We start from the raw sequence: 24,653 nt of genomic DNA on the forward strand, positions 1-24,653 counted from the left end.
AGTGGCTAAGGTGTTGGACTGGGAGTTGGGAGATCTGGGTTCTAGTTCCCACTGGGTGACTTTGGGCCAGTCACAGACTCTCAGCCCAACCTACCTCACAGGGTTGTTGTGAAGATAAAATGGAGGGGAGGAGAATTATGTAAGCCGCCTTGGGTTCCTTGCAGGAAAAAAGGCAGGATATAAATACAATAATAAATATAAGGCAGCAGAACATCACAGGCACACACTTCCCAGTCCCATCACCTCAGTTGATCGATACATATCAGCTGGGGGACGGAGGGGAGGGTTCTCTGCCCGGTCCTGAGAGAGGCTCCTTCTCAGTGCTGGCACAGGGGAAAGGTCACATTGCTGATCAGCTGCCAATTGGAGAGAAGACCTTTTGCTTCAGGGTGAGGGTGCTGGGGAAGAAACTGGCATGTTGAATGAATCAGTGGGCAGTATTCTGCAGGGTACATCTGGGTCTGTGGGCAGTATTTCAAAAGGGACTACACTAGAGATTTATGAAAAGGCAGTTTTATTTTCCTTGTTTCCAGTATTGAGTTTGCTTTCATCACTCTTGCGGCAGGTAAGTTAACATTTCCAGTGAGCCATCCGAAATGCAAAATCTCTAATTAGCAGCCAGCCCAGATCCCATACAGGGTTGGTACTTTTGGTCACATTGTACATAACTTAGCAGTTAAGGATTACATTTCATCTGTGAACCAATCTCAGTTACGACAGTTGGCATGACCAGCTAGGGTAAAAATGGATCTGGAAGGAGGCACCGGTGGGCTTGAGGGCAACAGTGCAGCCATTAGATGTAATTTCTCTTGGGCTGCAGCATGAACTTATCAAGCAAGATCAAGCAGGTCCCTCAGGAAACATTCCAGAGAGAACACCATATTCCTACCTCCAGCTTCCTTCAATGCGGCAGTTAGAGATCAGTACCAACGAATCTTTGCTGAACCAAAGTAGAAATTACCACTCGGACAGTGTTGAATGAACATAAGAAGCTGCCTTATTCAAGATCAGAACATTGGCCCATCTAGCCTAATATTGTCTGCTCTGAATGGCAATGTGTCTTCCAGAACTCAGGCAGGAAAGAATTCTCCAGACCTGACCCTTGAATTGGAAGTGCCAGGGACTGAATGGGGACCTTCTGCAAACAAAGAGATGGTGACATGACAATATTCTAGCTTCAGATCTGTTTTAATGTTTGATCAAAACACGTATAAACAAACATCCTCAAATGCTGAGCTCATTAGAAAAACAACAAAGACTCAACAACTGGAAGTTTTCAAGTTAATATTTATTGTTTGTGACAATTTTGTATATTCAATCTGAATTATAAAGTGATTGATCCTTCAGTATTAAATGTATAAACCAAGTTCTGGGAAGTATTTTTTATCAGTAGAATATAAAAGGAGAGAGTAAAAGGTCCTTGCTCTGTAAGAACTTTTACAAACTGAATTTCTAGGCCGTCATTATAGTATTTTTTAAAAAATATGCAGAGATATCCGTGTTGTGGATATTCTTTTCCATTTAGAATTTTATTAGTATGTTCACTAGACATCAGTTCAGTACTTCAGCAATTTTTAAATTATCACAAACTGATTTTAAGGCTAGAGGTTACACAATCGCAGAACTAACTACTTTCTAGATGCTTTTCTTGTCTTGGCTCAGACGAGTAGCAAACTCCACTAGCGTCCGTGTGGGCCGTCCTGCCATGCCTTTACGAAGGTATGGAACCTCGTCTTTATTTCCCATCACGCCAGCAATATCTAAATGAGCCCAATGAGGGACGGTCACAAATTCTTTCAGGAATGCAGCAGCTGTACATGCTCCACCAGATCTGATGGGAAGGGAAAGTAAAGTATTATTAATGGATTATATTATTTAACCATTAGGAGTAATAATTACATAGCACACTACAGCACCATGGGAAGTTCAATTCAGACACTACACCAAACCATGGTTTATTCTAGCCAGAGTTTAGAATCCAAACCATGATCTGAGCTTCAAGGTGTACAACAGAAAAACAACAGTTTAGACCTGCTTGTCTGCTTTCAATTTCTATTCTCTCAGCTTCACAAATTCACTTCATGGTGCAAACAATAGAGTCTGGAAGCACAGTGAAGGCTTTAACCAAGACTCATTTCTCTCATGGCGAGCAGAAGTATATCCTGAATTGAGCAAAATTTGGAGAGGCAGCTATATTGCCTCTGCCCACTGACTAAGTCCCACCATGAACTAAAACTTACTCAAAGGTCTGTTTGTACTCCTCCTTCCCCAGTCTGAACAGGAATGGTAGAACTGTCAGAATTTTTCTCCTTATGCACTTTCTCTTTCACTCATTTGCTAAGTAGTCTCAACACACTGGAAGGACTGATTTAGGTGTAATAGCAGCAAGAGTGGGTTACTAGATTTCAATTTAGCAACATACCTATATTTTCCAATATTGTTCAAGTCTGCAAGCTGACAGTCTGTAACCTGTTTCGTGTAATGTTCAAAGAGAGGCATTCTCCAAACACGGTCCCCCGTCAGAATACTGGCCTAGAAATTAAAATATGCAACAGGCAAAGGAAGTCGGTAGCAGGTAAAGCTTCTACACAGCTGTCTATATACTGCTCTCCTCTTATATGGGAAACGTTATACCCAGATAGTATAAGACTTGCAATAAATCTGTTTTCACAAACCCACCATGACCTGTATGTATGAAAATTACAATGAAGCCATGGGATCATCTCTCTCTCTACCACAAGCCAGAGAGTGAACAATTCCAATACTTGAAAAAGGGCTACCTCTTCAGCCTAATAAGCAGCTGTCTGCAGTAAACATGTGCTTTGAAGTGGGGCACACACAAATAATTTGTAAAAGATGTCTGGCAGTACCTTAGAATTATTATGGGTGAAGTGGCCTGTTCACCTTTCATTACAAATTACTGAAATAATCAGGCTTAGAGTATTTTCATTTTTTCTGCATTTTCTGCTCTATAATGCAATAAAATCCACAGCGGTTAGAATGCACATTCAACTTGATTCTCTTCCGTTTCTTCTCTAGCAAATAATTCAAGAGGCGGGATAAAAACACTTTTGTATCCTTCGTCAAAACACCCCAATAAAACAATACCATTATGTTTCATTAGTTAATTAGTTAATAATGTTTTTAATTTTACTGAACCGCCCAGAGAGCTCCGGCTATTGGGCGGTATAGAAATATAATTAATAAATAAATAATAAATAAATAAAAATTAGAATGATTCCAAAACGTTAAAGCTAGGAATATATAAAAAAACTGCCTTGTCAGATCAGATGGAAGTTCAATCTAGCTGTTGGCTGATCCTCTACAAAATTTGTCTCCCCCGTTCGTTAAACCCCTCTAAGGTAGCAGTTCTCTTCAGTTATCTGTGCTGTAACTTACCTCGTACAGCTGGTTCCACAGCTGGTGCGAATTGGTAAAAACCCCAGTAGCTGAAGATCCCAGTGCTATATCCATGGCACCTATACAATATTATAAGGCTCAGGTTATTAACTCCTCATTCCACCCTTTCCTGGTCTTCTCCTGTTCACATTTCTATAAAGTCCTACTACACGCAGGATTGGATCAAACATTTTGTTCCTATAGCTGCAATGCATCCTCTTCTGCACTCTTGGGTGGGGGGTGAGTGAAGGGCAGAGCAATGAGTGGATTGGCTGATCCACTTTATTCTACTTTTCCTTCTACTTTTCCCGTTCAACTACAGCACCAAACAGGCATGCTCTTTGCCTAGGTACACTCAGCAACCCGGACTGATACAGGGAATGACTCCTGCTTCTGATGCAAATTACAATGTGCATGAGCTTAGGTTGCTGGGTGTGTTCAGGAAAGGATCATGCCTGCGGAAATATACCATGGAAATACACGAAAAGGGCAAGGAATAAGGGGAATACAGACATCACATCCGCCAAATGCAGAACCACCACACTCTTCATATGGAGGAGTAAACTGCATTAGTACACGATAACATTGAACACGCAGCTGCACAAAGCCACTTCTGGGGAAGTTGGATGTCACCACAGCGACACATGCCTTGGTTACATCAAGACTGGACTACTCTAACGTGCTCCATATGGGGCTGCCTTTGAAGAGTTTTGGCTGCTTGAAATGGTCCAGAATGCAACGTCTAGGATTCTTGCGGGAATCTAGCTATGGGAGTCTATTCTGCCCGTTTGGCACATTTGCACTAGTTACCACTGCCTGCCAAAGGCAATTTTGTTCAAGTTTTGTTATTTTAAGCACTCTGCTGCTTCTGGGCTTTAATTGCTTAATTGTTTTATTGTGTTTTGAATGTAACCACCTTGAGTGCAACCTTCATAAATGGGGTTATGACTGGGGGTCGGTCGTCCTCTGATGCAGTTCCACCCACCCACCTATCCACCGTACCAGTGAAGTTTTGGTGCTCTGTAGTCACTGTGGACACTTTTAAAGAAACACCACAAAACCTACTAATCCACCTCCCACAGGGGAGAGCAAAGAGGGGGCAAAACTGGATGCTGGACTTTCTACGCTTGACAAACCTAATATAAAGTAAAAATAAATATCTTAAAACGTTTGCAACAGTATTCTCTAACTTTAAAGTCAACATGTTATTGCTGAGCAGTTTGTAGGTGCAACAATCTGCTGTGTATTAGATATACAAACTGAACATTATTCATCTAATCTGGGCTATATCAGGGAATATGAGTTAGACTGAAATTTCAGACAAGTAAAGGTTAACTACCTGTTAGTGTTGCAGCATCTATGATGGCCCTTGGATTAAAATTGTGTGCATAGCAAAGCGCATCAGCCAACACCAATCTTCCCTCTGCATCTGTGTTGTCAACCTTTTATGATGAGGGTCCAAAAAGGAAGACACAGACACACACACACACACAGAGAGAGAGAGAGAGAGAGAGAGAGAGAGAGAGAGAGAGAGAGAAACAGACAGACAAAGTTAGACCCTAATTTTTCTTGTTATTTATTAACAATATTTATATTCTGCCCAATATTCTCTGGGTAGTTAATTTTAAATCCATTTAAATTTTAACAAGTAAATATCAGACATAATAAGAGCAGCCACAGTATAAAACTAAACTAAATAAAACCAGCAGCACTAAACCATTAGGAAAGGAAAGGAACCTCTCGTGCAAGCACTTGAGTCATTGCTGACTGCTAGAGGGACGCCTGCTTTCACTGACGTTTTCTTGGCAGACTTTGTAGCGGGGTGGTTTGCCATTGCCTTCCCCAGTCGCAGTTACCTTTCCCCCAGCTATCTGAGTACTCATTTTACCGACCTCGGATGGATGGAAGGCTGAGAACCAGCTTCCGCTGGGATCGAACTCAGGCCATGGGGAGAGTTTCGGCTGCAGTAACTGCCGCTTACCACGCTGCGCCACACGAGGCTCTCATAACCATTAACACAGCAGAATTAAAAGCACCAAAAGGTCTTCAGATGGGTGCTGAAAAGGCCATGATGTGTGTGCCAAGTGAGCCACAGTGGGGAAGGCTTTGCACGAATGAGGTCCCTCCACTAAGACGGCCCTCCAGTTGCCATCAGTCACACCTCATTTGGTGGGGGCCATCCAGAGATGGGCCTCTGAAGATGTTAGGGTCCAGGTAGGTATATATGGGCTTTAAAGGTTATCGCCAACATTTTGATGCAAAACCTTGTTTGTTCCATCAGGCCTTTGGCGAATAGTCTGGACCTCTGTTTATGCATTGGACTTGTTATTTGTATTTTACATATTTTAATATTGAAGCATATTTAATTATATTGTTAACTTTTGTATATTTCTATTTATATGTTTTAATTGTATATGTTTTAATTTATTTATTTATTTTATTTAATTAATTTTATTTATTTATTTATTGCATTTATATACCGCCCCATAGCCAAAGCTCTCTGGGCGGTTTACAAAAGTTAAAAGCAGTAAACATTAAAAACAAATATACACAGTTTAAAAACATAAAAAGCATAAAAACAACAGTATCCTTATAAATCCTTATAATTTGGAACAAGAGGAGAAAAATTGGCTGCCTTGAGGCCCAGTATTGGGGAAAAGCCAGGATACAAATAATAATAATAACAGCAATTTGAGTTGGGTCTGGAAATAGACTCATGGCTGAGGTGAAATTTAAACTGGGACTTCTTGGATTGCACTTCTCAGCTGCTATACTGCCCCCAAAACTGTAACTTCTGCCTACAAAAGACTTGCAAAATTAGTCTGTAGGCCTTTCAAAATGACTCTTGTAAGCAAGTCAACCAATTGCCAGTCCAGAACTATATTTCCTCTGTTGTAACTGATCTAGCAAAAGCGCTTTTACAGCTCAGGTGTTGCCTGCATCAACCAAGTATCTCTTGCTTATTCAAGCTGTGCTGAATAAGCATCTCACACCCACCTGAATGGTCTTCCCATTCATGGCCTTCACAACATCTCCAGGCTTGTTTGCCCTCCCACTGGGCATGTTTTCACAAAGGGGTGTCAAACCTGAGATTGAAAGAAAACAGCTCTTATTGCAATCGGACGTCGCACTTAATGTTATTCAGTGTTTTAAGACGACATTACTAAGGTTTTGTAAAGATCATTTATTTTGATCAAAACTTCTGCACCAGTGAAGTTTTGTTAGGATTTCAGGATCCAATTACTTGAGACCAAGACCCAGTACATCTCTTCACCTCAGCATGTGAGAAGAGCCATCCCAGCGGACACAGTGGTTTTTTCAGGCACTCCCTGAAGTGCTACTCTGGGTCCCCCCTTCCAGCCCTCTCTTTCACCATGCTTTGGGCAAGGAGGCTTCCCAGTCACCACTGACCTCAAGGCAATGCAGCCTCTTGCTGGTTTGGGCTAGATTGAACTGGGAGGGTCTCTTTCTTCCTAAAGCACAAGGTAAGGAGAGCACTGGAAGAAAGGCTATAGCCTACAGTAGTTGGGATGCTTTTTCCTACATGATGCCTCCTGAAGAGGCAAACTATGAACCAGTGTGGTGTAGTGGCTCAGGTGTTGAACTGGGAGTCAGGAGATCTGGGTTCTAGCCCCCACTCGGCCATGGAAACCCACTGGGTGACTTTGGGCCAGTCACAGACTCTCAGCCCAACCTACCTCACAGGGTTGTTGTTGTGAGGATAAAATGGAGAGGAGGAGAGGAGGATTATGTACACTGCCTTGGGTTCCTTGCAGGAAAAAAGGTGGGATATAAATGCAATAATAAATAAAATCAATAAATACATTTGAATGACTCAACTGATAGCTCTTTCAATGGTGGAGTGTGCAACCTCACCAAATTTTATTTTGGGAAAGAGGCACTGGAAAACAAGCAAGCAGGAAACGGGGGCAGGCCAAGCATAAGAACGTAAGAAGTGCCCTGCTGGATCAGACCAAGGCTTCATCTAGCCAAGCACTCTGTTCACACAGTGGCCGACCAACTGTTGACCGGGAACCCACGAGCAAGACATGGTGCAACAGCACCCTCCCACCCATGTTCCCCAGCAACTGATGTATACAGGCTTACTGACTCTGATAATGTAGGTAGCACATAGCCATCAGGACTAGTAGCCATTGATAGCCTTTTCCTCCAGGAATTTATCCAACCCCCTTTTAAAGCCATCCAAACTGGTGGCCATCACTACATCTTGTGGTAGTGAATCCCATAGTTTAATTATGCACTGTGCGTAGAAGTACTTCCTTTTGTCTCTCTCCAATCAGCTTCATGGGATGGCCTTGGGTTCTACTATTACAGGAGGGAGAAAAATGTCTCCCTCTCCACCTTCTCCACACCATGCATAATTTTGTACCCCTCTATCATGTCTCCTCTTAGTCTCCTTTTTTCCAAGTTAAACAATCCCAGCTGTTGTAACTTTCCCTCAGAAGGGAGATGTTCCAGGCCTTTGATCATTTTGGTTGCCCTTTCCTGCACTTTCTCCGACTCTACAATCTTTTTTAAGGTGCAATGACCAGAACAGTACACAGTATTCTAAGTGTCGCATCATAGATTTGTATAAAGGCAGTATGATACTGGCCGTTTTATTCTCAATTCCTTTTCTAATAATGCCTAATATGGAGTTTGCCTTCTTTACAGTGGCTGTACACTGGGTTGATGTTTTCCTTGAGCTGTCCACCACAACCCCAAGATCTCTTCCTTGGTTGGTCACTGCAGCTCAGATACCATCAGGTTATACTTGAAGTTTGGATTTTTTGTCTCAACATGCATCACTTTACACTTGCTTACATTGAACCGCATCTGCCATTTGGATGCCCGCTCTCCCAGCTTACAGAGAGCCTTTTGAAGCTCCTCACAGTCCCTTTTCGTTTTAACAACCTTAAATAATTTGGTGTCATTGGAAAACTTGGCCACTTCATTAGTCACCCCTAATTCCAGATCGTTTACGAACAAGTTGAAAAGAATTGGTCCCAATACAGATCCCTGTGGGACCCTGCTGTTTACTTCCCTCCATTGGGAGAATTGACCATTTATTCCTACTCTCTGCTTTCTGTTCTTTAACCAGTTATTGATCCATAAGAGGACCTCTCCTTTTATTCCATGTCTACTAAGTTTATTCAGGAGTCTTTGGTGGGGAACTTAATCAAAAGCCTTTTGGAAGTCCAAGTAAACAACGTCCACCGGATCAACCCTGTTTGCATGTCTATTGACACTCTCAAGGAACTCTAAAAGGTTAGTCAGACAGGACTTGCCTTTGCAGAAGCTGTGTTGATTCCTTTTCAGAAGCACTTGCCTTTCAATACATTTGCTCATTTTAAATTGGTGCTACATTGGCCATCCTCCAGTCCTCTGATACAGAGGCTGAACTTAGGGACAAGTTGCATATTTTGTTTAGAAGATCAGGAATTTCATGCATGAACATTTGGGGAAGGGCCATAGCTCAGCGGTAGCACACCTGCTTTGTATGTCAGAGGTCCTTGGTTCAACCCCTAACCTCTCCAGTAAAAGCAGGGGTGCAGAACTGACTAGGGATGGGGGTGGGCAAATTGCCCCCAACCAGGCCCCCCACAGCCGGATGATATCAGAGGGTGGTCCCCTACCCATGATGTCATGTCTTCACCACCCCTGTTTTTCTTCATGCTGGAAGAAAGCACAGTACTCAAGGATGTAGGCAGGAATGAGGAGCATTGGGACTTGCCCATGCAGGGAAAAGCGGCCACTTTCTCCAGCACAGGTGAGTCCCACCCCCCATCTCGCCCTATCTCCGATCAAAAATAGCAGCAGGGATGAGGGATGTAGGGACTTGCCCATGCGTGGTGAAGAACAGACGCTCTCCCTGGCATGGGCGAGTCCCAGTGCCTAGGACACCCCGCATCCATACTGCTATCTCCGATCAGACATAATAGTGGAGGTTCTGCTGCCAGCACACAGAGATAAGAGCAAAGGGATGCACACCGAGGAGATTCCTCCAAGGGGCAGGGCCTGGAGCCCAAGCTCCACCCACTGGGGGAACTCAAAGAAGCAGCATGAACTGGATTGGGTTTCCCCATGGGGCAAAGGTTCTGCACCCCTAACTTAAAGGATCTGGAAAGACCCTGCAAATCAGAGTAGGAGAGCTTCCTAAATTTGCAGTATGAGCTGTGAAAATTTTGATGTATCTCCTGAAACATCTATCCAATGTCTTTCACACATGTTTTTTTTTTAACCATCCTTCCCTTTTCACTTACCGATGATATTAATGGGGAGTTTTAATTCTGCAGCTGTCACGATGGCTGAGCAGATGGTGGCCGCTCCTCCCATATCAGCCCTCATGGCATCCATATTGGCAGATGGCTTAATGGAAATGCCGCCACTGGGAAGAAACGGTCACACAAACACAGCCAGAGGTGAACGGAAGACTGGGATTCCTAAGTGCAATCGATGCCACACTCCACCCCCTCTCCTCCCCTTACCAAGAGATGAATGAATAAATACCATGGGTTAATATGTTCTTCTGCCTTGCAGGACTGGTGACAAAAATAATATTTAAACCATTTATCTAATGAAACAATGAGTTAGAGTGGGGTTGATCACCAAGAAAGCTGGTTAATAAAAGTCTCCTTCACACATTACTTGTGTGAAAGGGCAAAGCATGTTGAAAGGGGCAGCAGAGCAGAGCTGTTAGCTCCGCCCCATGTAGGATGGCTCCTCCCAGGCCCACCCCCCACTAATCCATGCCTTAGTGTGGATGGTTGAGGCAAGGTAAGCCATGGCCCATAGAAGTCTACACGCTAAGGCTTTCCTGCCTCAGATGTCCATGCTAATGCGGGGACAGCAGCATCAGGTAGAGTTGAGCATGGTTAGTGGTGGAGCTAAACAGGGGTCACTGCAGACCCATTGACACTGGAGAAAAGGCAGATTTTCATTAAAGGGTAAAAACCAAAAAAAAAAATGACATCTAAATGGGTTTGCAGCTTTTGTTTCCAAAATAGGCACTTCAAAAATATGCACAAGAAAATACTTACCTATCAAAAGTAATTCCTTTTCCGACAAATACCAGCGGAGGTTCACTGGCATCACTGCTACCACGATAATGAACCTCCAAAAATACTGCTGGCTCAACTGAGCCTTTTGCAACGCTCAGGAAGGATCCCATCTCTTGTGCTTTTATCCAGGATTCATCCCTATAACAAGAGATTTTCATTCCGGTTATTTTCATTACACCATGAATGGCAAGAAAGACAAATCAAATTCCAGAATCCAAACTTGCCTAAAAAAATAGTATATTTCCTCCTGAATTACAGAGCAATTTCAAAGTGAAGAGACCGTTTGCTCTAATTTCTTCATGCAACATTTTAAAATCGACTTTCCTGCCTCAAACTAGAACTTGACCTGTTTAATGCAGCATGATAGCAAAGAGCACAGTCCTGTTCTTCATATGAAGAAAGCAAAGGCTTCCCACCTACACAAGCGGGTGTGGTGTGTGTGTGTGTGTGGTGGGGTGTGGTGGCATAGTAGAAGAGGCAGAGGGCTCAACTACACCAAGCAGGATATTCCACTATGGAAGCGGTATATAAAAGGCAGGAGCCACACGACTACTGTATAGAGGTATTGAAGTGCACTGACAACTGTTGGGGCCCATTGACGCAGACCATATACCACTTTCGTAGTGGTATAGTATTATATCCTGCTTGGCGTAGATGTTTCATGGGCCCCACCAGTTGTCAGTGCCTTCAGTTCCACTATAAAGCAGTCGTGGCTCCTGCCTTTTATATACCACTTTCATAGTGGAATATCCTGCTTGGTGTAGATGAGCCCAAAGATGAAGGAATGGGTTGGTCCGCCCTTTTATCCCTTTCCTTGTGCACTTTCTTCCTGGCTCCTTTCAGCAGTGAAAAAACAAGCCGAAGGCAAGGATAATCTTGCAAAATATTATTTGTATAAAAAAAGGGTTTAATGAAGGTGCCTACGCATTTCAGACAAAAATCGTCCTTCCTCAGGGCTTATCTGAAAACAAAAAAATCTTTTGTAACAAAATATTTACAATAGAAAACACTTTCCAAGCAACTATGCCTTGAAATACATAGAAAACAGTTTAAAATGATAAGTATAAAGAGACATACATATTAAAAACAAAAAGTTAAAATACATCATTGTTCAGTCTGTAAATGTGACTATACAAGGTACAATATACAGTGAAGAATCATCTATGTTACACAAATATTATCCTTGGTTCTGCCCCTGCCTTCGGCTTGTTTTTTCACTCCGTCGTGGGATTTCCCTTCTTTTTCTGGCTCTTTCAGCAGCGCCAGGACGATGCTGGTTGTCCACTGGCCATTGCCCCGGAATGGCAAGCGCCAGAGTGCTCAGCCCAGCCCGCTCAGCCTCCCCATGCAGCTCATCAGGAAAACAGCCTCCTAGCCTCAGCTCCATCCCTTCATGCAACAGGCAGGGCAGGTACCCACAGTTCTCTTCCCAGTTTTTACTCAGCCACAGGCCACTGCACTTACCTTATATAAACAGACACGTTGCTACTGGCACTTTTGAGTTTCTCTTGAATAACAGCAGCAAACATGGTAGGCGTGATATGGTTGGCCGGACCCTCCATTAGGTAGCGGGCCAGGTTCTGGCCCTTTGCATAGATGAGGCCTTTCTTCCAGGCCTCAATTCCATCGCTAAACAGGAATACGTAAAAAGACAGTCGTGAGGTATCATTGCAGAATCAGGATGCCAGAATATAGCAGCTGTCCATATACTGGCAAACATGACAGAGTGGGACATGTTTCACATCCACGAAGGGGAGGGATCAGGATCAAACACCAAATCAGGGAACAGGATAATCACTGCAGACGCACCAGGCCTCATGAACAGCTCACAGCAACACAAGCTGAAGAAGAGGTGCTGGAATGACTGAGGGGTATCACAGGAGGCCCACACAGACCAGACTTTCTCTGAAAGGAAGGAAAGGAACCTCTCGTGCAAGCACTGAGTCATTACTGACTCTTGGAGGGACGCCAGCTTTCGCTGACGTTTTCTTGGCACCCCTTATAGCGGGGTGGTTTGCCGTTGCCTTCCCCGGCCGTTATTACCTTTCCCCCAGCTAACTGGGTACTTCTCTGAGGACTGTATAAATTAAAATGCCCAGAAAAAGAAGATGGGCTTTGCCTGGTGCCAAAAAGACACGAGACTGGGCTGCAGGGGACTCTCAAGCAGTGCCCCCCGATGCAAACAATGTTGACACTTGAGGCCTTGTTCATTGTATTTGCAAAGTGGGATGTTTGTTTAGTTTATCCATGTAAACTTTGTTATCGCAATAGACCTGATACAGCAGAGAGACGTATAAAACACCACTGTCACCTATTTTTAAAACAAGAGTCACACAAGAAAGATAAGTGAAGAATTTTTTTAAAAAAACTTTGATTCTGGACATCCAAAGAAGTGTGATTTCTCAGCTAATCACCTCCCATGTAGCTTAACTTCAACTGCTGGTTTCTTTTTTTGCTTAAATTCATTATATTCAAAGAGTCCAAGGACGGCTCCTTCCGCCGCAGCCTGAGCGTCTCCACAAGGGTCAATTTCCACACAAGGGACCTCCAGGTCCTGAACCTGCTGGCAACCAACTGGAAAACAAAATATAAATTGGCAACATTAAGAACTGGGGGGGGGGGGGGGTGAGAGGAAAAAAGGAGGGGACAAGAAACTTTTAATCAGACTCAAGACTATCAGGTATTACTAATCAGTTAAATTAAGTCCATATCTGTAATTCAAACAATTCAAAGGAGAAGCTGTTTATTAATCCATGAACCATTTGTACATTCCCAATGCTTTTATCTAGCAACTTCTACCTGGAAGCAATTCAGCAAGAATGAGAAAAGCTTCTCGCCCGGCCTTCCCATGATGACTGTGCAATTTCAGCAGGGCAAAGTCTGCAGCCATTATTTCAAGACGACACCCTAAAAGCACCCTGGGCGCTAGTAATGCTTATTTAGCATTTTTTTAAAAAAGTCACGTCTGCCTGCAATGCTTGAGATTGGTTTGATTTATGGGGCACTTTATTAGTCCTCCTGATCATGGAAAGATTTAATAAAATCTCTGCTTTATTAAAATAGAAAGAAAAAAACGGCTGCCCCCGTATAATAAACACGATAGCTGGGGTGTGTGTGTGTGTGTGTGGGGAAACCTTTGTGGTCTCCCACTATCACAAGCCCTTTGGCCGTCAAGCTTTACTTGTAGGGGCTGCATGCTGTGGTTGCAGGGTTTCCATGGGGTGTTTTTTGCTTGCTTGTTTTTTGCTTTGCATTTAAGAAAGGTATAAGAACTTTAAAAACAGGCTCCTGAGCTTACTTTTTTATTCTTTCCTCTTCATCTCCCTTTCTTTGTGTGCCACATCTTTTTTAACTGTAAGCCTGTCTTGCTACTGACGTATGTAAACCACTCTAGGAGCCTTTTCAGCTAAACAGGAGGATAACATTCCAGAAATAAATAAATAGGAATAAATAAATGCTGCGCTTAAAAAGGGCGGGGGGTGGGTGGGTTAGAAAATGATGGAACGGACATGAAATGTGTTCAAAGGTCTTCATGTGCCTTATATCAGTAATCTTCAGAACAACCCTGTAAAGGCAGGTTAGGATGATGATCCCCATATTGCAGACCGGGAGCACGGCTGAGAGATAAACCCTTCATGGGCGTTCTGAAATCAGCTTACCTCCACTTGCAAGTAGGATCAAATTGTGCATACCTGACCCCTGCCATCACACATGTGACCTCAACCCCACTCAGGCGTTCAGATGTAAAGCACAATCGTCAAGGATGGGGAGGCTCTTATGTGTGTAGGCCTCCTACTCCAGACAGTCGCACGCTGTGTGCAAACACTAGCAAGGCAATGGCCTGGTTCAGACAACACGCTAAACCATGCTGCTTAACCACAAAAATGGGTAAGGGAATGCAATAACCTTAATGCATTCCCTTAACCATTTCCTGGTTAAGCAGCATGGTTTAGCGTGTTGTCTGAACCAGGCCAATGTGTCATGTGCGATGGCAGGTGTGGTGGATGCCTCACTGGCCTGTGGGTTTAGGAACCCCTGAATACAACTGCAGTGGCTTCTCTAAGGCCACCCAGCATGTTCCCAGCAGAGCCAAGATTTGGATCGAAGGCCTGCTCATTCACAGGATATCTACTCAGAAGTGAGGCCCCACAGAGTTAGTTCATTGGGGGTCACACCCAGGTAAGTGGTATAGGATTGCACTCTTAGCTACTAGCTCTAAAATGGACACGTATCTTGAAAAAGGCAGTGCGGATCCCATTAAAAAAGCAATTTCACAGATTACACAATAACCTGGAAGGAAAGATTTAAATTCAAGCTAACCTGCAACCGCGGCCCTTATGTTTTCCTTGTCTTCATCCCAGTTTTCTTGTAAATTCACCCCTGCAGCCTTCTTACCCAAGCCAACAACAACTATGTTTGAAAAGTCCTGCATCAGTATGACAGAGAAACCTGGTTAATCTTTCTACTTAAAAAAAAAGAAGAGTATTGTAATTATGAATCATGTCTTTAAAGCTGAGTGCAAACTCAGCACTTACTAGATTAACATCTTAAATGTTCATATCCCCTTACCACAATTTGTGGACTAAAAGGCACTATCAATACAAGGCCACGGCACAATGTTTTCCTGTAGAAGCTCAGTGAAATGGACAGAAAGTTCATCTTTAAAGCCCTATAAGGGAGCAGCACACAGGAGATTCCACCCACCCACCCACCCACCCACCGTTATCTCCGATCACTCATCGGAAATAACAGCTTCCTCACCCCACTAGCCCCAAAGGAGCAGGGCTTGGGGAAGGGGATTGATTGAAGCTCCATGGGTCGGCCTAGTGGGCCAAATTGGTCCATGGGCTAGAGGTTCCCCAGCCATGCTCTACATAGTCCTTCTCACACAGGTTACAAGGTCAGAAAACGTTTGCAAGAGCTTTCTGCCTAGTATCTTGAGTGTCATTTAAAAAAAATGCAATTCAGCATCGAACGCTAAATTCCAAGACGGATTCACAAAGACTTGATGTAGATCCTGTGGGTGTTTTCAGTCACATATTCCACGCTTTGGTCCAGAACTCAGTACTCAATTTATTGCCAAGTTAAAGCGTGTCCTAAGGTGCTCAGATGTCCACACCAAGTTCTACGTGGGGAGTATTTGTTTCTCCAAGTCACATTCAATTGGGAGTTGTCTGTCAAGGAGTGTATGGTGGTGGTGGGCCGGGGCACCCCTTTCTCTCTCCTCCCCCTGCCCATCAGGCTGTCATGGGAGGGAGGGATCACGCTTGCCAGGGTCTGAACTGACAGCCCACACAAGACTTTTGAAATTAAACCGAGGACTGCTGGTCGTCTATCCCTGTTCTGTGGGATTCCCAGGACAAGTTCTAAAAGGCCCTGGCCCAGTCAGATCCATTTCGAGGGGGATCTGGATGATCAGCCTTTCAATATAACAAATGCTAATGAATAGTGGCAGAACACCTTAGACATAAATGAGTGTTGGCTCAGTGCTGGCTTTACTCAGTGAAATGCTGTTCTAAAAGGCCAGTGTCCTCTTTCGCCCAGAAGATGCCCGTCTGGTCTCGGCATTCCAGTTTGATCTTGCACCCGCATCAACTGTTCAACAACCATTAAACGGTCTCGCTCGTCCCCCTGCTCATTCCCTCCGCCGCTGAGAACCATTTCCCAGGCCTGAAGCTTTACTTGCAGAGGAGGCCATCCAAGAGCACCACTAGGTGGGGCAGCAGCAGGCCTCCAGACCGGACGTGTTGATTCCCTATCATATGGGAATGGGGCAATTTTAAGCCTGGCAAGGGCTTGGGTAGGAAGCTGAGCCCTTCACCACCAACATTTTCCCCACCTGAGAAATGATGGGATTTTAGCTGGTTTTCTACCAATAGGGGATACTTCTGGCCCCAGAGTCCCACCAGCAGGAAAAACAGATTAAAAAACATATAGAAAGAAGATGAGCGATGGGAAAGATCAGAATTCCCTCTGGCCCACACTGCCCTTCAGCTTGCTCCCTACCTTGCCAGTTTATAAGGAAGCAACTGGGCACATGATGGGTGCGGCACCATCAGGTCCGATAAACTTACGATCCGCTTAAAAAGAAATACTTTGGAGGCCAAGTTAGACGAAGCAAATCATCATTCCATACCTGATGCAAGCCATGAAAGATGCGCGCCTTTCCTTTCTTCAAGGGAGGCCCTGAGCTAGAAGAAAACACAAAACATTCTCACAAATCCATGAAAAGAATAGATTACACGGAGGATTGCCAACTGCCTGGTAAAAGACAACTCGGCCTGCTCTTGTGCCTTTAAGGGCAAGTTGATCCGCAGGAATCAGCAAGCAAATCTTTTCACAGCATGCCAAGAAACAGCACGTAATTTTAGATCTTGCTGCTATCCAATTTTACTTTATTGACAGTATTTGTTTGTTTGTTACTGTATTGAATTATTATTTTTCTCATCTATGCTATAAGCTACTCGAAGTATATCAAGAGAAGAGCAAATCAGAAATAAATTATCCTTATCATTATGTATTGATATGTATCAATACATTATGTATTGATATGTATTGATCATTATGTAATTATAACATTATGTATACAACAGTATTGCGTCTAGTTCTGGGCTCCACAATTCAAGAAGGACACAGACAAGCTGGAGCGTGTTCAGAGGAGGGCAACCAGGATGATCAGGGGTCTGGAAACAAAGCCCAATGAAGAGAGACTGAAAGAACTGGGCATGTTTAGCCTGGAGAAGAGAAGATTGAGGGGAGACATGAGTGCACTCTTCAAATCCTTAAAAGGTTGTCACACAGAGGAGGGCCAGGATCTCTTCTCGATCCTTCCAGAGTGCAGGACACGGAATAATGGGCTCAAGTTAAAGGAAGCCAGATTCCAGCTGGACTTCAGGAAAAACTTCCTGACTGTTAGAGCAGTACGACAATGGAATCAGTTACCTAGGGAAGTTGTGGGCTCTCCCACACTAGAGGCCTTCAAGAGGCAGCTGGACAACCATCTGTCAGGGATGCTTTAGGGTGGATTCCTGCATTGAGAAGGGGGTTGGACTCGATGGCCTCATAGGCCCCTTCCAATTCTGCTATTCTATGATTCTATGTCAATATCTGCAGATGAAACTGCAGTTAAAGGCAGGAGCAGGGACTGGCAAAGTTGGCAAAGTTAGAAATAGCATTCTCTGCCACAATTGATGCATCACCACTGCTGGAGATTTTGACAGCATCTAGTTTTAGCGTACAAGTCCTCATATTGGAATGGCCTGGCAGAGGAGACTTGTCAACTTAACAGTCTATCAGCATTTAAGAAAGCTGAAAGAGTGATCTCTTCCGGCAGGCCTATCCAGTGGAATTTTAGGATGTTTTTTAAAATGTTTTTAGGATGTTTTAACAATGTATGTTATGTTTTATTTCAGTTTTATGTATTTTATATTTACTGTTATTCCCCGCCTCGATCAAAATGGAGAGGCGGGTAAGAAATTAGTTATTATGGTTATATTCCCAAAGTTCCCCTCTACAACTTTGCTTAGCTCATAAAACAGCAACGTGCAATGAGGACACGTATGCAGTAGTAATTTGCCACTCACCAGGTCCAACTCAGTTAACAGGCGCTCCTGAGTGAGCTGAGCACCTGCCTCTTCCTCCAGCCCCCCAGGTGTGGGACAGCGGGTGTGGTGCTCTTGTAGCCCCAGAAAGCATTAGAAAAAAGCATACAGGGAATAAGCACCCACCATGGCAAGCAGTGAGCAGAGGCAGGAAGGGACAACAGCAGGCAAGAAGATAGGGGAGGAACAGACAGAGCTGGTTCACATGACAGGAGAGTGGTTAATAAACCACAGTGACAGGGCTTGCAAAACATGCTAACCCACACTCAATGGTTGAGTGTGTGTTGCTGTTGAGCCGTGGGTTGACTGAATCCAGAACAATTTCAGCGGGGTGGTTTGTTAATCATGCAGTGTGGCTTATTTTTCTTAAACAAGCTACCTTGAGAAACCATGTTTTGTGGTTGGGTTGTCGGTGCCTTCTTAAACACCCTCTTGAGTACTGGCTGATTTCCCTAATTACCGTAGCCTATTTATTTATTACATTTTTATGCCTAGCGCAGGTTGTCTTGACATCTGAACCCAGCAAGGGTGGGGCAGTTAACAAACCACCCAGCAAGTTTACAACAGACTGTGGGTTCTGGGTGGTTTGTAATCTGGGTTCAGAAACTGACAACCCGCACAGGGCAAGGATAATTAAAGAAATCAGCTGGTACACAACCAGCATATGGGTTAGTTAACAAGCCACTGTGGCCTACCCTTGTGTCTTGTGAATCTGGTCATGAAACAGGCAAGTAGTGGAGGATGTGAGAGAGCCTCTGTTCTCCATAGCTCTTTCTACAGCTTGCTTGTCTCTTGATGCTCTGATGTCTTGTCATGACCATGAAATAAATGAATAAACAAAAGGGAGTCCATTCTGGTACTTACATTGCCAGCAACTCTCTGAGCTTCCCAGATACAAGTTTGTCAAAAGCATCTCCTGCATTAGTAAACTGAGGAGTTCCTTCTTTCTCATTAGCAAAGACTCCTAGGACAAGGCCCTAAAGAAAGTTGAATCATCTCTTAGAATACAGTCTCACAAAATAATTGCAAATGTCCTGCAGGCTGGGCTGGGCTGGGGTGCGGAGATGAGAGACCTTTTCTCACACAAGTATAATGCTGTATCAGCTAGGCAGACGACCATGCTGTTTTCGGGTGGCAAGTTGTCTGAAAAAAACCCTCTTGGGGTATGTCTGATTCCTCCTAACGCCCAAGAGGGTTTTTTTTTTTTTTTAAGTATAACGACAGTGTATCTTATCACCTCACATCAAATACTGGCAGTCAAACTGGAAGAGTGATCTAAATCCCAGCGTAGGGTTGCACAAGTTTACGTAACAACCACTTTGTGACTGCCCAATAATTGTTGAGAGAAACTGACTGGAGGAACCAGTCACATGACCCAGACAAGACGAGGAAGAATGATACCACCTACTGAAAAAACAAATCTCAATTATCAGCTTTTAAAAGGTTTGTTTGCACTAAAATACTATGGGGAAGGGGGAAGCTTTTGCACCTCACTGCACACACCCTGAAAAATTATGATGCAGATAGGGTGCATGTGATATGAAAACAGCATCGGAAATATTTGTGATTGAACATTTCAACGCCATAAGTATTCAGATGAGCTTCTCTAAAAAGTCAGAACAATTGAAGTACAACTTTGTTCATACTACTCAAACCAACAGACATTGAACGTTATGCCCATAAATCCCATTCAAACATTATACCCATTGTGGTTGAGTGGCAGGAGAGGCATACTCAAAGGACGGGGCAGAGTAAGAAGGCATGATCTTCCTCACAGGGAGAACACCAGCCCAAATCTCTCCATATTGGGGGTGGAACGCTGAACAAAGGAGAACTCACTGGAAAAGCTGCTTAACCTTTTCCCTTCCAATCATTTCTCAGTTCAAAATTGCTTTCCCCATAATTGCTTCTTCACCTACAAGGGGAAAAGATATGAAAAGTAGCTTATGGAGAGAGAGTCCAAAACCATCCTCCCCAAGCTACTTTTCATCTCTTTTGGGACTGAAAAAAAACCAGAATGGAAAGGATTACCAGCTCTTCCTCCACTCAGACTTGCAATGTGCTCAAGACTGATCATTCTTAAAAGATAAGAACAGAACGTGAGAGAAAGCTCCTTTCAATGTCAGCCCATTCATACCCACATAAGTTGTGAAAGCACTTCTAAAACAGAGAACAGAAATTATTTTGAGTCTGGAACTTGGCCTGTTTCTGGACTCTGCAAAAAATTAGCTTTCAAGCCACATAAAAATCCAATAGGTTGATCCAGACACAGTTAAGAACTCCTAGGTTAAGAACTGCAGAGCATATTTAGGTGCAAGCTTCCTTTTTTCTTTGAAGCCAAAAGGATTTTTTTAAATACTTAACTTTAACCCTGCCATGCTCTTGAATTTGAAACATGAACCCCCTATCATTTGCTCAAGGATACTCAGAAAGCATCATTTTGTGGGGTGGAAATAGTGAAAAATGAAGACTCTAAGCAAACGGAGGCATTCATGCAAAGTTTCTACTTACAGCATGGACATAATGCACATTTTATGCACAATCTCCCCTGGATGCCCCACCCATTCCACAAATACGAAACAAGCAGCAGGTTCCATATTTGCCACAATGCCCCCACGTCACGCACCTTGTTTGTAGCACTAGTAGTGCTGCATCCATCAGTTCTTGCCTGCATGGCTAGGCTGCCTGAGTTTCCTGTGCCAGGCACCTTTGCTGCAGTTAGCAGAGGCTGCAGCCTTTATAGCAAGGGAAGGCATCTTGGCCCAGCCCCCTTAATTATTCCTGGCAGGTCCTGCCTTTGATTAGTCATAAATGGGGCTGAACTCTGGTCTGTAAAGTGAGGCATGCATGGCAAAAATGGTTATGGGTGTGGACAGATATGGGCCCTTTCCAAAAGCCAAAATGGGTTAAATGCACTGTGCTGCATTTCAAATGCACTTTATCACTTATCTCAATTTTTGTTGTCCCAAACAACAAGGAGTGTGAATTATGGCAAGATGCATAGACTGAAATAGGCCCACTATCCATTTCAGAGGGCCTTATGCAAGAATTGTTATCTTCAGCCATTACAGATTGCAACATGAATATATATATATATTTGGCCACATCTGCTTATTTTTTCCTACTTTTGGGGGGATGATCATATGCAAAGGAAGGCTTTGCTGCTGAATTATTTTTAATAGTTGTACAGCATAAGGAATTTTGGAAGGTGCAGTTTCTCACGTGGGGGTGAAAAGCAAGCCAGGTCTATTCACACTTGCTACACCAAGTCAACAGCTGGTTGTCCACTGGGTGAACAGAGTGCTGGACTAGATGGTCGCAATGGTCTGATCTAGCAGGGCTCTTCCTACATTCTGACCAAAATATCTTCTTTCAGATAACTATTAAAAAAGAACTCTGTTCTCCTACCTTCACTTTAAAAAGAAACTAAAATAAGAACAAAAACAAAATACTGGTGGTGGGATTCACCTTAGGCTGGGATCCAACTTCCTAGTTAGAGAGCATTGTTCACGGAGTGAGCAACTTGCAGCCCTCCAGATGGTTTGGCCTACAAGGCCCATCAACTGTAAATGGTGAAGGATCATGGTAGTTGTAGGTCATAACATCTGGAGGGCTACAAGTCATCCACCATGTCGTAAATAAACATACTAGTCGCAATACAGCTCAGCAGAAAAGCACAAGAGGTTACCCTTCCCCAACCTGGTGCCCTCCAGATGTGTTCAACTGTAACTCCCACAATTCCCAGCTAGCATGGCCAAAGGAATTATGGGAGTTGTACACCAAGGGTTCATCTACACCAAGCAGGGTATTCCACTATGAAAGAGGCATATAAAAAGCAGGAGCCACACTACTGCTTTATAGTGGCATTGAAGTGCGCTGACAACTGTTGGGGCCCATTGATGCATACCATATATTACTTACAAACCAGTTTCATAGTGTTAGATCCTGCTTGGTGTAGATGTGTCAATGGGCCCCAACAGTTGTCAGTGCACTCAGTGGCGTAGCGTGGGGGTGCCCCCTCAGGGGCGGTTGCCCTGGGCGCAAAATTCTTAGGGGCGCAAAAATTTCAAAAAAAGGAAAAGAAAGTAGTAATAATAAATTTTAAAGAATTAAAATATGTGTAAATCCAACTGTGTAGACGGGGCAAATAAACATTTTACAGCATTTTTCTTGTTGCGCACAGGTCAGGAAGGCCTTGCAGGCTGCATTTCCTCCCAAACGGGCCTTTCTAGCACAAGCGTTGCTGCTCTGGCTACCTTCTAACTCATCCAAAGTTTGACCAACTTTGTTTTGACATTAAGGCTCTTTCTAACTATCTCTGTTTCAACTGCCAGTTGTGAAAGAAGTTTCTCAAAACTTAAATTAATCAAAACGTATCAGAAATCTATAATGACCCAAGAAAGACTGAGTAACCTAGCAATACTGTCAATTGAGAGAGATTTCAATGTAGATTTCAATACTGATATTGAAAAAAAATTGCACATATTAAAACCAGGCGATTTTAAATAAATGTAAATACCGGTATACTAGTATTAAATTAATTTTACTTTAAATAGATCAGTATTTTCTTCAGATATAATACATGTGCTGGGGAGGGGGGGTAAGGGGTTCAATACTGGACTGGTGGAAGGGACTCAGGGAGTGCTAAAAGTCCACGGATTAGGGGCGCAATACTTGCCTTGCCCCGGGCGCTGGCAACCCATGCTACACCACTGAGTGCACATAGTGGAATATCCTGCTTGGTGTAGATGAGCCCCAACACATCTGGAGGACACCAGGCCGGGGTAGGAAAGCTTATGCCATCATAGTATATGAATTATACTTTAAAGACCGATAAGAGCACAACCCTGTGCATGTTTAGACGGGGTTGGGGGGAAGAAGGCCTACAACTCCCAGAATGCCCCAGCATGCTGGGGCATTCTGGGACTTGTAGGCCTTTCCCCCTGTCTCAATATACACGGATTGCGCCTGAAGGCTCTGTTGTTGCTGCTGCCGACATTTACGCAGGGGTCGATACATGGAGCCGCGCTGGAAAGCCCTTTCCTCGCCTCTCTTCGAAACCCCTTCTGTTCTGGGGGAAAGGGAAACGCCGCTCCGGCCGGCTCGGCCCCTTCTTTCGCAGCGGCGGCGCCTGGCGCCTCCCGCCTCGCTTCTCCAGCTCCGGGGCTCCCGGGTTCCCCCCTGGCGCCCCCGCGCCCTCGTGCGCCCAAGTCCCACCTGCTTCCGAGCGGCGCTGCGGCTGCTGCTGCTGGCGGCGGCGGCGGGCGTCGAGGCCATCGCGGCGGCGAGATCCTTGCAGCGGAGGAGGAGGAGGCGGAGTCTCCCCGTCGCCCACAGCGGCAGAAGCGGCGGCGGCAGCATGGTCGCCTCCGCCCAGCAGCGGCCACGCGGAGCCGGGGAGGAAGGGCCGCCTTGGACAGGAAGGGCAACCCCGTGCGCTCGCCTCGCCTCGCCTCCTCTCTGGTGGGGAGCCGCCGCCCGCTTCCAGCAGCTTTATAATTTATTATTTATTTATTTATTACATTTCTATACCGCCCAATAGCTGGAGCTCTCTGGGTGGTTCACAAAAATTAAAAACATTCAAAGTATAAAACAACAGTATAAAACCATAATATAAAATACAATATAAAAGCTCAACCAGATCAAAACAGCAGGAATGCAAAATTACGAATTTAAAACACCAAGTTAAAATTTATTTATAGACTGTTAAAATGCTGGGAGAATAAAAAGGTGTTCACCTGGCGTCTAAAAGCATATAATGTAGGTGCCAAGCGAACCTCCTTAAGGAGCTCATTCCACAGCCGGGGTGCCACAGCAAAGAAGGCCCTCCTCCTGGTAGCCACCTGCCTCACTTCCTTTGGCTGAAGCAAGCCCGGTGGAGGGGAAAGAAGGAAGCATCTCAGTATTATTATTATTTATTACATTTATATCCCGCTTTTCCCCCCACTAAGGAACCCAAAGCGTCGTACATAATCCTCCTCTCCATGTTCTCCTCACAACAACAACCCTGTGAAGTAGTTTAGGCTGAGCGTCTGTGACTCCACCTTAGCTAGGGTGACCCTATGAAAAGGAGGACAGGGCTCCTATATCTTTAACAGTTGTATTGAAAAGGGAATTACAGCAGGTGTCATTTGTATATATGGAGAAGCTGGTGAAATTTCCTCTTCATCACAACAGTTAAAGCTGCAGGTGCCCTGCCCTCCTTTAAATTTGGTCACTAGTATAGCTCCTGCACCTTTAACTGTAGATCTCTGTGTATTATTTCCATATATGTTTTAATGGTATGTTTTCCGTAATTAATTCAATGTATTGATTCCCTGTTGAAATGATTTGTATTTTTCTCTTTCTGGTCAATTGACTGCAAATAAAGATGATGATGATGATTTTGTCTTTAACTGTTGTGGTGAAGAGGGAATTTCACCAGGTTCTCCATATATACAAATGACACCTGCTGAAATTCCCTTTTCTATGCAAGTATTAAAGATACAGGAGCCCTGTCCTCCGTTTCATAGGGTCACCCTACCTTAGCCCAGTGGTTCTTAACCTTTTTTGAGTCACGGACCCCTTCGAAAATCTGGTGAAAGCTATGGAC

General features: G+C 44.1%; 1 protein-coding gene across 2 annotated transcripts; it reads right to left on the bottom strand.

The window, feature by feature from the left end:
- Nucleotides 1-1,270: 1,270 nt before the first annotated feature.
- LAP3 (leucine aminopeptidase 3) lies at nt 1,271-23,344 on the bottom strand. 2 transcript variants are annotated; one of them, XM_063135344.1, is made up of 13 exons: nt 23,279-23,344; nt 18,926-19,038; nt 16,597-16,651; nt 14,781-14,886; nt 12,875-13,034; nt 11,925-12,089; nt 10,440-10,598; nt 9,663-9,787; nt 6,397-6,485; nt 4,739-4,841; nt 3,400-3,479; nt 2,423-2,532; nt 1,271-1,831 (listed from the first exon to the last, which is right to left on the bottom strand). In XM_063135344.1, exons 1-13 carry the CDS (start codon nt 23,336-23,338, stop codon nt 1,636-1,638), a joined length of 1,521 nt encoding a protein of 506 aa, XP_062991414.1. In that variant the 5' UTR covers nt 23,339-23,344; the 3' UTR covers nt 1,271-1,635. The 2 variants fall into 2 exon arrangements, with proteins under 2 accessions (XP_062991414.1, XP_062991416.1); XM_063135346.1 differs by lacking the exon at nt 23,279-23,344 and adding an exon at nt 20,688-20,750.
- Nucleotides 23,345-24,653: the final 1,309 nt, after the last annotated feature.

Source organism: Elgaria multicarinata, chromosome 10, assembly GCF_023053635.1.
Source record: "Elgaria multicarinata webbii isolate HBS135686 ecotype San Diego chromosome 10, rElgMul1.1.pri, whole genome shotgun sequence".
Lineage (NCBI taxonomy): Eukaryota > Metazoa > Chordata > Lepidosauria > Squamata > Anguidae > Elgaria > Elgaria multicarinata.

Excerpts from the sequence above, each read along its gene's own strand:
- LAP3 (XM_063135344.1), bottom strand. The coding sequence starts at position 23,338 with ATGGCCTCGACGCCCGCCGCCGCCGCCAGCAGCAGCAGCCGCAGCGCC. Across the intron at positions 10,599-11,924 it reads AACGTGTCTGTTTATATAAG|GGATGAATCCTGGATAAAAG; the intron begins GTAAGTGCAGTG and ends CTCTTGTTATAG. Across the intron at positions 4,842-6,396 it reads TGAATGGGAAGACCATTCAG|GTTGACAACACAGATGCAGA; the intron begins GTGGGTGTGAGA and ends TCATCATAAAAG.